The sequence below is a fragment of the Trachurus trachurus genome (genome assembly GCF_905171665.1).
Source record: "Trachurus trachurus genome assembly, chromosome: 13".
Classification (NCBI taxonomy): domain Eukaryota; kingdom Metazoa; phylum Chordata; class Actinopteri; order Carangiformes; family Carangidae; genus Trachurus; species Trachurus trachurus.
The window spans coordinates 9,398,817-9,410,881 of NC_139892.1; the positions used below are offsets into that span (position 1 = coordinate 9,398,817).

The 12,065-nt window shown below is 42.5% G+C and overlaps 1 protein-coding gene across 2 annotated transcripts in view; it reads left to right on the forward strand.

The window, feature by feature from the left end:
- The window catches only part of git1 (G protein-coupled receptor kinase interacting ArfGAP 1), a 34,562-nt gene extending 23,387 nt beyond the window's left edge, over nucleotides 1-11,175 (forward strand). For both annotated transcript variants that reach the window (XM_083985843.1, XM_083985844.1), the window contains 6 exons: nucleotides 1,789-2,184; nucleotides 5,520-5,600; nucleotides 6,488-6,564; nucleotides 6,693-6,869; nucleotides 9,658-9,721; nucleotides 9,843-11,175. In XM_083985843.1, coding sequence (XP_083841969.1) covers nucleotides 1,789-2,184; nucleotides 5,520-5,600; nucleotides 6,488-6,564; nucleotides 6,693-6,869; nucleotides 9,658-9,721; nucleotides 9,843-10,058 — 1,011 coding nt within the window. In that variant the 3' untranslated portion in view covers nucleotides 10,059-11,175. The remainder of the gene's footprint in view (nucleotides 1-1,788; nucleotides 2,185-5,519; nucleotides 5,601-6,487; nucleotides 6,565-6,692; nucleotides 6,870-9,657; nucleotides 9,722-9,842) is intronic.
- The last annotated feature ends 890 nt before the right edge of the window (nucleotides 11,176-12,065 follow it).

Genomic DNA, 12,065 nt, shown 5'->3' on the forward strand with positions numbered 1-12,065 from the left:
AGACAAAGTGACAGAGATAGGTTGGCAAAGCGAGAATGAGCGAGCGATTCAGACAGAACGAGGGCAGGATGATGGAGAGACAAGTCAATATTTTAATATCTTTGCAAGCTGATGTATTTCTCCTGACAGGGAGTCAATTGAGTACACTGTTGTCTCTGGAAGATGAATTCAGTGACAGGTTTTTCCAGTGTTATCTTAGAACTAAAAGCAGCTGTCATTCTCAAGGTGCCGCGAATACCCACTCTTCATTTTTAGCTGTCTTTTTTTTTTTTTTTTTTAGTTTAGCTTTAATAGTGCTCATCTATTAATTGTCGCTTCATTTGGATGCTTGTGAGTCATCATCATTAGCTTAATGTATTCATTAGTGTCAGCTTATGTGACCCATGATCCATGATTCATTCATGTCTTCTTGTCGTCCCGTTAAGATTTAGCGAAGAGTTGAGTTGCAAACACGCGCGCACACTCGAGCACACACTGCCAGTAACAAAGTAATAATGGATGTCTAATGAGTCGGTAGTCAGCGCTACATCAGAGCAGGTGAACCCACGTAACGTTGCCCCTCACTGACCCCGCTAAACTATGTGTATATGCAGGTATGTATGTATAGGGATGTCACGATTACAAATTTTCTTGGTACGATTATTGTCAAAGAAATAATAACGGTATTAAGATTATTATGCATTCATTCATTTCACAACAATATGAATGTGTAAAATCAAATATAGTCAAAATATAATTACATTACTCATTGTTTACACACAATATTTCAAGTATCTATTAATATATGGCTAATTATTAAATGTTTGCAATATTTAGGTCATAAATCGTCATCCATACCAATTGTTTATGTCTATTTTAGTCGTTTTTTGTTTTATTTTGTTGTTTTTTTTAATAAAAATGACATGCTAATATTTATCCTACCAATTCGATGTTACGTCAGTTAAATGGACCAGTATCTGAGCATTTACCTTTATGTTGGTGCACATCTGCCGATACGGTTCTGACATAATCTTTTCTAGAGAGTAACGGTATTTAGTAGGGCTGGGACGATATACTTTTCTTCCGATTCGATTCTTCTACGATTTTTTGGATGGCAATTCGATTGAAATTGCGATTCTACGATATTGCCGATTCTCTCGGTTTTTAGTCTGCATTTTTAACATTTATCTGCACACAAATACTGTAGGAGCCTATAAATTAACATACTCCATTATAAAGTGAACTTAAACCCTTTTCAAAACCTGTACTCTGTATGTAAAAAAGGCTAACAAATGCACATTGCACAATATTTAAAAAAAAAAAAATCGATTTAAAAATCGTCAAAAAAGATATCGCGATGTTTATGTGAATCGATTTTTTCCCCCACCCCTAGTATTTAGGAATCTTTACGATTAATTAATTGTGCCTAAATGTGGTTTAATACCACTATTAATTGTGAAAACAAGTAATCGTGACATCCCTAGGTATGTAGCCTTCCCTCCTCCCCTCCCCCACTCCCCAAAACCTAACCCACCTGCTTTGACATCTGCCTTACTAAGGATTTTGTTACCACGCCCCCCCCCCTCCCCTCCCCTCTCCCAGGACTGATGTGAATTAATACATGAAGCCCCTGTATGAGCCTATAATGTACATGCGATTGTGGATGCTTGTTTTTTGACGATTCAGTTGACCCCCCCCCCCTCCCCTTCCATTCCCTTCAACCTCCCCATGTCCCTCCCCTCCATCCTCTCACCCCCTCCCCCTCCTCCCCCCTTGCTCCCTTGCTCCCTTCCTCCTCCTCTCCTGTAGATCACACGGATGCAGACAGAGAACAGTGCCCTGCGGGGGGGCCAGCAGGCTGGGGGGGCAGCCGGCCATGGGGTAGGGGGTCCTGGTGGTGGAGGAGGAGGAGGGGGAGGAGGTCATTGGCAGGGGGGTGTGATGCGAGGAGGAGTAGGCGGAGCGGGTCTGGGTGGGGGGTTTGGGCCAGGAGGAGCGGACCCCCCGGGGCTCTCGGTGCCCTCCTCGGTCGCCCCCCACTCGCATCCCCACCACCACCACCACCACCACCACCCCCACCCCCACCGGAGGGACCGCCAGGCCTACTCAATGTACGAACCGGGCGCGGCCCCCGGCCCCACGGCCCACGGCCCCCCAGCCCTGGACTCCCTGGCAGCCCGCCTGCAGCCCCTCAACACACCCAGCGTAAGTTAGAAACTCCCCCTTGGCTCCCTGTACTTCCCACCTAGAGCACTGGAATAAGAGAGTAACGACACCACCATCGACTCCCGTGGTAAGCGTTTTGCCCCCCGAGTGGCAGGATATGGGTATTGAGTGCCGAAGCGGAAGCAGGAAGTAACGGTCACCATGGGTCCTCAACTCGGAAAAAGGCTCCATGTAAATGAACGGGAGTCAAAAAAAAATTACCACTTTTTAAAACTTTTTTGTGAAAACTTTACCACTATTTTCAGGAAATGTTTCAACCTTTTTTTGAGAAATTGTACCACTTTTTTCCAGAAATTTCTCTATAATGTACGCCTAATTTAAACGTACATTGATCGTTTGTGTATTTCTGGTGTTTGCTTCAAACTTGTGTCCAATGGGGGTCCGTGGTCTAATTTGTGTCAATTTTGGGTCCTTGATGTAAAAATTGAGAACCACCGGTCTGTGTGATACAAGTATGAACAGTTTACCACCTAAAAAGCAGTTTACCCACTACAAAACATTTTTTTAATTTTTTTATTAAACATACAAACATACAAATATACAAACAATAAACATACAATGAACAAATAAACAAAAAATATATAAATATACATTGAAAGGGTTATTATTATTATATTATATATTATAGGTATTATTAAATCATATAGTTGTTTGTAATAATTTATAATATTTGAAGGTTTTTATAGCTTTTCTGTCTTTCATTTTTTGTAATAGTTGCATGTAATATCTTATTTCGTGATCCGATTGAATTGAGAGAATCATGAGAAAAAAATATGACCTCTACCTGTTTAAAACATCACGTTTCATGCCGAGAAATCAGCAGTTAGTTGTAAAACTATTGTAAAATAAAATTCCGAAGAATCCGTAACCAGAAAGACTACAGGTCGCGTAGGTGACGTCACCACATTTCCCGTGTCAGTTGGTGACATATTTTTTGTGGGACACCAGATTTGTAGTCCTAGAGCGGTCGTCACACAAAATACATTCTTCTGTTGCCGTTTTACGATAAACTGCTGATTTCTCTGCATGAAACGTGATGTTTTAAACGGGTAGAGGTCATATTTTTTTCTCATGACACAATTCAATGGGATCACGAAATAAAACTTTGACTCCCGTTCATTTACATGGAGACTTTTTCAGAGTTGAGGACCCATGGGGCCGTTACTTCCTGCTTCCGCTTCGCAAAAGCGCCCAGAAAACCCATTCACTCCCATGTATGTGTGTTGCCCACTTGCTTGTAAATTGATGAAAACGGCCGTGTTTTTGTTTTTAGGTGTCTTGGTCATATCAAATTATATCCGTACTTATAATTTGTTTATTACAAAATGTAGATTGAAACATTAATGTAGATAACTGTTTTTTTGTTGTTGTTTTTTTACTCGCCTATGTGTTAATGTTTATCTGTAAGGGGTCCTCAATGATGCTATAAACGTGGGTGATCTATAAATGTCCTTAAAATATTGAAAATACCACACTTGCTCATTCACCAACAATGCAGAGATGTCAGTTCTCGGGCGCTTTTGCAATACCCATATTCCGCCATCAGTAGGCGCTTCCATTGGACCAATGCGTGTCGTTACTCTCTTTTCCAGTGCTCTATTCCCACCCACCCACCCACTCTCCTTTTGGTGGCCCCCGATTGGCTGACTGATGGGTGACAGTCCGACCCTCCACTCTATTTTCCCTCCGACTTTGCCCCCCCCCCCTGCATCTCAGTTCCAGGTCCTTCTCTTTGAAAGGTCCAGTTGTGCATCATCTCCATTTAAAAGTTAAATCATTAACTGGAAACTGGAAACATGCTTTTTTAGCACCGTAAACTGGGGAGAAATGCACAACTGTGACCTGAGGGAGAAAGATGGAAGAAAAAAAGGGTTTGTCTTGTCTGTTTGGTTGCCTGGTAACGCATCTGATGCTCGCCTCTCTTAACCTGCTCTGCACCCTTTGACCTTTGCATTTTCAACCATTTTTTGACTTCACAGCTAACTTTTCCTGCTGCTGGACAGCTACTTAATCTAAAGATGCTTGACACACACACTCACAAAGACAAGAAGTACAACGACCGTCTATATCCAGTTAAAGGGGTAGTTCAACATTTTGGCAAATTGGCCCATTGCCATAATCCCTATAGTTTTAGCAGTAGGTTCGTTACCTTTAATTGTCAGTGCAAGCTGTTTTTAGAACGGCGGAGCAGAGCCGTGAGCTGCTCAGAGCTACACTACGGAGCCTAATGGGATTTCTTGGTTTCCCTCATCAAACTCCTGCACATTCACCACGCTATGAGATAATAACAGAACGTTACCAGACAGAGTTGTTTTAGAGGCAAATTCATGCAAAACTCTCATAGCGTGGTGAATGTGCAGGTCACAACTTGTCCACCAGAGCGTTTTGGAGTTGTTGGATTGTGTATTTGATGAGTTTGATGAGGGAAACCAAGAAATCCCATTAGCCTCCGTAGTGTAGCTCTGAGCAGCTTGCGGCTCTGCTCCACCGTTCTAAAAATAGCTTGCACCGACAAATAAAGGTAACAAACCTACTGCTATGACTATAGGGATTATGGCAATGGGCCAATCTGCCAAAATGTTGAACTATCCCTTTTAAAATGTCCAATAAGACAGAGGCAGCCTGTCATAGCATTTATCCTACAGCAACATCTATGAAGCTTCAGCATGCATTGCACACAATCAATCACCATGACACAAAAAACCTCCACAGACGATAAGCCAGCGTCCAGTTCCTCATCTCTTTGCACAAAGATTTACCTGTGTGTCTGTTCTCTTTCTGTCCGTCTGTCTCTTCACCTGTCTGTCCCTTTGCTCACTGCAGTGCAGCCGTGCATCCTCTGGATGTAAGCATTCTGTCTGTCATTGCATTGTTCCTCATTTTGTCCTCAAGTGTAGGATTTTCTCACCGAGCACCACCTCTGCCTATTTTACACCCTAGCACTGGAGATCAGCAGCAGTTTATAGAACCAGTAGTCAATCGTAGAAACGCTGTGTGATGTGTAGCTGTTGATGATTGGTTAGTGTAGCCGACCGTGTGCTCTTTCAGTGTAGTCATTAGAAACTATAGAGGCTTGTAGTCTTGATAGGATGATGGGTGAGCTACTGGCGCTGTTCTCACCCGCTCCTTCATGCTGTGTTTTTGCTGTTAATATAAACAACTCTTCTCTCTGTCTCCACACTCTGTTTTTTCTCCCTATTTCATCATCTTTCCTCTCCGCAAATCCGTCCTTTCCTTCCACCTCTTCCTCATCTCATCTCATATCCCTCCTCTGTCTTCCCTCTGTCCTATCTTGTCTCCCCTTCTCTTCACAGGTAAGGAAGGGTAGCATAGGAGGTCCAGCGCCGTATGGAGGCCAGCATCTGTCTGGATCTACAGAGATGGGCAGATACATGGTGAGTTCTTCAGGTTTTTCTTTTTTTTCTTTTTTTTTGTTGATTTTTTCTCTCTCAGATGGATTTGTTCCTACTCTCACGATCCTGCACTCAGTCCACTCAGGAAGTTGAGATTAGAGGCTTATATTGCAGGCAAATACAAACACTGCAATGCCCTGGAATCTGGGCCAGAATACAGATGTTAAGAAACCATTGAATAGAAGGTTTTCCCTTTACTCAAATTTAGTTGCAAATAGGGATGTCACGATTACTTGTTTTCACAATTAATTGTGGTATTAAAAGCCACAATTAATTAATCGTGAAGATTCCTAAATGCTGTTACTTTCCCAAAAAGATTATGTTGGAATGTTGTCGGCAGATGTGCGCAAAAATAAAGGTAAATGCACAGATACTGGTCCATTTTACTAACGTAACATTGAATTGGTAGGAATTTAAATGTTAGCGTGTCATTTTTTATTAAAAAAAAAAAAAAAAACTATCAAAGTAAATGTAAACACTTGGTATAGATAACAATTTATGACCTGAATATTTCAAACACTTCCCCTGGGGGTTAATAATTGGTCCTATATTAATATATACCGTACTTGAAATATTTTGTGTAAACAATGAGTAATGTAAATATATTTTGACTATATTTGATTTTTACACATTCTTAGTGTTGTGAAATTAATTAATGCATAATAATCGTACCAAGAAAATGTACAATCGTGACATCCCTAGTTGCAAATCCACCATAAAACAATAATAAATCCAATTTGTATAAAAATAACTTTTTTTTTTAATATAAAAAAGCAAAAGCCTTTTCAAAATCTGCGCTTGAGTGTTTTGGTGAATTTTGTGACAATTTTTTGTGACTGAAGGTATTGTTGCTGTGTTTCCCTCCCCAGGTCTCTAAACCAGAGAAGCATGGCAGCGGCACAGACAGCGACTATGACAACACACAAACGTACGACCTCTCACTAAGGTCAGACTCACAGAAACTGTTGCCACTGAGCACACATGGTGTTTTTTGTTTTGTTTTGTTTTTTCCCCCACTGTCAGCTCTTAAGTCCAAGGTGGTCTTTACTAAAAAGTGTGTCTCCTTGCTCTCAGTATGGGCCGCAGCAGTGAGGAGGAAGGTCGCGGGGAGTCTGAAGAGGGAGGTGGCGGCGACGCGGGCGAGCCAGACCCCACCTTGCCCTGCACAGAGGACGTCATACTGAAGACCGAGCAGGTGACCAAGAACATCCAGGAGCTGCTGAGGGCCGCGCAGGAGTTCAAACACGACAGGTGGGTTGACTGACACACACTCCAGGTTACTGTTGCTAGGTTGGACAAACAATGGTCACGGAAGGGTTAACTCCCATTGGAAACCATTGAAAATTAGGCAGATTGAAATTGCTTGTAAGGAAACTTTGAATTAACCTATACATCAGAAAAATGGTGTCTGTGATAGAAGACAGATGTGGCTAAAGAGCGTCTGAACTAGGGGTGGGACGATATGGGTAACTCACGATTCGATACTGTGGCGATATTTGGCCCACGATAATGATAATATCACGATACACGATATCTGCGATATTCGATATATTGCAAGAAATTTCATCAACGATATATCACGATATATGTGACTGAAAAAAAAAACATAAAAAGGAAAAAGTCTCATGCATTTATTCCAAAACTTTGTACAATGTACAAATTAATAAACACTGTACAGCTGGAGACATTAAAGTGCATGAACATTAATAACATGTCTTATGTAAACCAAGACAGTGCTTTATGATACTGAAAAGTCAGTAGCAACTTGTTTTATGTAGTTTCTTATGCTTTCCATTCATGGTATTTAAAAAATCAGCTGTCAGAGAGAGAGCAGCCTCTTTGGTGATAAGAAGAACAAGTTCTCTAGTGTAGGACATGAGGAGAAAAAACATGCAGGTTTTCTGTAACATTACTGTATAAGACAGCGCCAGCGCCGTCAGTGTATCGATTATTTATTGCGACAGAGAGCACAACAATATATTGCAATATCGATTTTTTTTCCCACCCCTAGTCTGAACGGGCATTACCTGACTTTTCCGAAAATTGGGGAAAAATCGTTGTTTTGGTCACTCACTAGCTAGTAGCTAACGACGCTAGCTAACGTTACCTACAAGCTAACGCTTAATCTCCGCCGATCTCCCGTTTCTACTCGTAAAACTTCACAAAGTTCAAAAGACATTAGCAACGGTAACGTTACGTTTGCTGGATAACTTTGAAGGTTAAAGTAATATGTTATATACATAGGCTAAGTATGTTTATTGATGTCTTGGGTTTGGGGAATGGGATAAGAATGACTCTGGGAATAAGTTCCAGATATCGTGAGTCGCTATTGCAGGTACCCCAGGCACACATTTTAACCATATTGAAAAATTATAAAGTAGTTTTTGCCGAAAAAAATGCTGTCTGGTCTACCTATCCCGTTTCATAGGGTTTCATCCCAGGGTTGTCCAACCTTAGAATGTTGTGCAACACGTGACATGGAGAGAAGCGCTCTGATTGGTGGAACAGCAGACCAATCAGAAGGCCAACAAAGGGTCATTTACTATTCAGTATATCCTTGTTAACAAATGCAGGCTGGTCCTCCACCCTACATAGAATTACAATAACATTCAGCACCAGAACCATTTTCAATCAGAAATTCCAGCAATTGTCATCCTGCAACATCAGGGGAATAAATTAACGTTTAACTGTCAGCAAGTCAGAGGCAGGAAAGTGACATCTCTTTCAGATATGAGGGGGATTACTGTGGGATTAATGTCACAAACTTCATGCAGACTTCATAAAGTTTGAACTGTATGAACTGCCCCAAGTCAGATACAAACAAACATAACACACTGCAGGTTTACCTACTTCTAAATGTGTTATTGCTCAAGGAAAATAACCACATGCTTACCAAACGAATTGCAGTGAGTGTAGATATTACTTACACTGCAGGCTGATCTGTTACTCACTTAAAGGGATAGTTTAACATCAAATTGACCCATTGCCATAATCCCTATAGTCTTAGCAGTAGGTTTGTTACCTTTAATTGTCGGTGCAAGCTGTTTTTAGAACGGCGGAGCAGAGCCGCAAGCTGCTCAAAGCTACGCTACAGAGGCTAATGGGATTTCTTGGTTTCCCTCATCAAACGCATCAAATACACAATCCAACAACTCCAAAACGCTCTGGTGGACAAGTTGTGACCTGCACATTCACCACGCTATGAGATACTAACAGAATGTTACCAGACAGAGTTGTTTTAGAGGGAAATTCATGCAAAACCGCTGATGCGCGTTCCGGTCAGTTTTTCTGCAAGCAGTTTCTGCATATGCCTCGAAAACAACTCTGTCTGGTAACGTTCTGTTATTATCTCATAGCGTGGTGGACAATAAAAGATAATTAACCTACTCCTAAAAGTATAGGGATTATGGCAATGGGCCAATTTGCCAAAATGTTGAACTATCCCTTTAAGATGTCTTCTTGAACAGGTCACATTAATTAGATGGATTTAATAGTAATTTAGGCTTTGACTTCATTATTAAAGCAGAAGTAAGCGATCCGGTCGTTTTGGCTAACTTCCTGTCAGCCGATGGAGTTAGCAGTCCCTGCCCTCGTCCCTACGTCACCACATTCACGCACATCCCTTGGCTGCACACACAGAGAGGACCGCCCCTTCATGCCGTTCTCTCTCCTCATTGGATAAAGGTTGTAGGATACAAGGAAAGTTTTCTCCTCGGCTTACAGCAGAGCAGAGTGACTGACAGACCCGTGTTTCAGACCAAACACTCTATGTTAGTGATTGCTGCCGGAAGATATAACTATTTAAGACTTATATTAACACAAACATTCCGCTTACTTCTGCTTTAAATCAATCAAACTCAGTTTACAGTGTCACACTGGCCCTAAACTAACTAAACCAAACAGGAAAACACACCAGAGTTTGGTTTAACTGAAATAAACAGATTTGGCGAGACGGCACGGCACCAAAAACAACATCCTGCCTCAGGCTTTGGCTTTGTGTTTGCTGCCAAGGTAAATAATTCAGTTCTCTCCTCCATAGCTTTGTTCCTTGTTCTGAGAAGATCCACTCTGCTGTGACTGAGATGGCCTCGCTCTTCCCTAAAGTAAGATTCACTTCTCCGTCCTTGTCCGTCTCTCGTCTCTCCCCTCCTGTGTACTGTACATTCTTGCGCCGTCCGTGAGCTTTGATCTCTCCTCTTCCTTCTTCTTTTTCTCCCTCCACAGCGCCCAGCTTTGGACGCAGTTCACTGCTCCCTCCGCCTGTTGGCTTCCAGTGCCTCGCGGTTGCAGGTGGAGTGCCGTAAGGCGGCGCCGTCGGAGCCCGGGGCCCCCGCCGTGGACTACCAGCTCCTCACTCAGCAGGTCATCCAGTGCGCCTACGACATCGCCAAGGCCGCCAAGCAACTGGTCACCATCACCACTCGCGAGAAGAAACAGTGACCCGAGAAGAGACGGATGGTCGGATGGACGGAGAAGAAGGGAAGAGGGAGAGAGAGAACAGATCGATGCATGGGTGGGCTGAGAGGGATGTGAGGGGCTTCTGGGAGAGGAGAAAAGAAGGATAATATGATAACACTAAAGATGGAAGGACAAAGGGGGGGGGGGGGCGCTGCGTGGGAAAAAAGAGGGAAGTTTGGAAAATGCATGGAAAAGGAATCGAAAACGAAAGCTTGAAACGATTGTTTAAGTAGAGACACTACAGATGACTGAAAAAAAAAAAAAAAAAGGAGGAATTCCACAAGTGTGGAAGAAGTGAAAGTGAAAGTAGGGTAAGGACGAGTGGGAGGATCCGACATGGGAGCGAGCTACAGCCTGGAGCAACCGGAAAAACAAAACAGTTGGAATCAAGATGTGTATAATAAAAAAACCGTCAAACTGTGATAAGCGTATGTGAAACACAACAACAACGGTGGTGGTGGCGGCGAATGGCGATGTACAGTGAACTGGATCCTGAGATGTTACCGCTTTATTTATTCTCACCTGTCACTCGTCGTCCCTCCCTCTCCCCTGTTTACTCCCTGTCGTTCGGGGAGGGAGGAAGTGTACGCTGCGAGAGAGGGAAGTAGATCATCAGACCAACCAACCAACCACGACACAACTCCACAACCATCTCCGTCCTGTGAGGAGTCGGGACGTTCTTCCTCCTCCTCCTCCTCCTCCTCCTCCTCTTCTTCTCTCCTCTCTGCTCCGCACCTTGGCCCCTCTTTCCCTCTGTTGTCGGTGGTACACAGCATGATCTGGCATGTTTTTAATTTCTTTCCTCTCTCTTCTTTTTCTTTTTTTGTTTTTTTTTCTCTTTTGAATATGCAGATTGGTTTGGTCTGCGCCTCTGAGGACAAAAACATTACTGACTTAACAGAAACAAAACACTTACACTGGAATAATTGTGATTTATTGTTATTGTTTTATCATGCCTATTGTTTTTTTTTCTTTTTGTATTGATATTTTTACTGACTGTCATCTTGATTTAACTGTTTATGTATGTTTATTTCATTGTCTCGAATATGATTCTCATTTAGTGGAATAGGGGAGTGGGGGGGGGGGGGGGGGGTACAGGCGGGGGAAACGTGCACACACACATAACACGTACAAAAAAAAAAAACCTGTGAAATGGTCCTCAACATTTCTCGAAGTGCTCCGTTTCTAGGTGACAGTTGTTTGGTGTTGTAAGACGTCCTGTGACTTAGAGGTTGAACAGTTGCCAAAGTGGGTGGGGAATGGGGGGGATTCTCCCCCTTGGTGTATTACGACAGGACTTGGATCAAAACACTTTTTTTTTTCTTTCTTTCTTTCTTTTTTTTTGTTTCTCCACGTCTCCTCAGCTGTCTTCTTTCTTCTCTTTGCGCTTGATTTCTCTCACAGTTTGCCTCGTTTAGTTGAAACCAGTGGAATCATCTCAGAATCAGTCCCAGATTCATTTTGTTTGCTGTGCCAAGCAGGATAATAATAATAATAATAATAAAAATCAAGCGCACCACTTGGTCCAGCTTGTGTATGAGGATTAACCCCTTCCTCCTCCTCCTCCTCCTCCTCCTCCCACACACACTCACACACCCCCTGGTCTTTGCTTTAAAGCGGTATGTTATTGACATGGCTGGTGTGCTCCTGGGTGCTTTTGTATTACACACAGCATCCATTATTTACATGCATGTTAAAAACAGAAGAAAAGAAAAAAACAATACTGACTCAAATTAAGTTGACACGACGACATACTGGTATGTTGCAGTTAAGCTTTACGTAGACCTGTGGAAAGCAGCAGACGTATGGAGGAGAGATACTCGTCGCATCATGGGAAAAAAATTAATGAAACTGATTCATCCACCTCAAGTGTGCTTGATTTTTACTTTGCCATGTATTACCTTCACTTCTTTTTGTTTTGTTTTGTTCTAAGACTGTGTGGCAGGCACAATCAAGCCCACAGTCTGTTTTACCGATTGATTCTCTGTC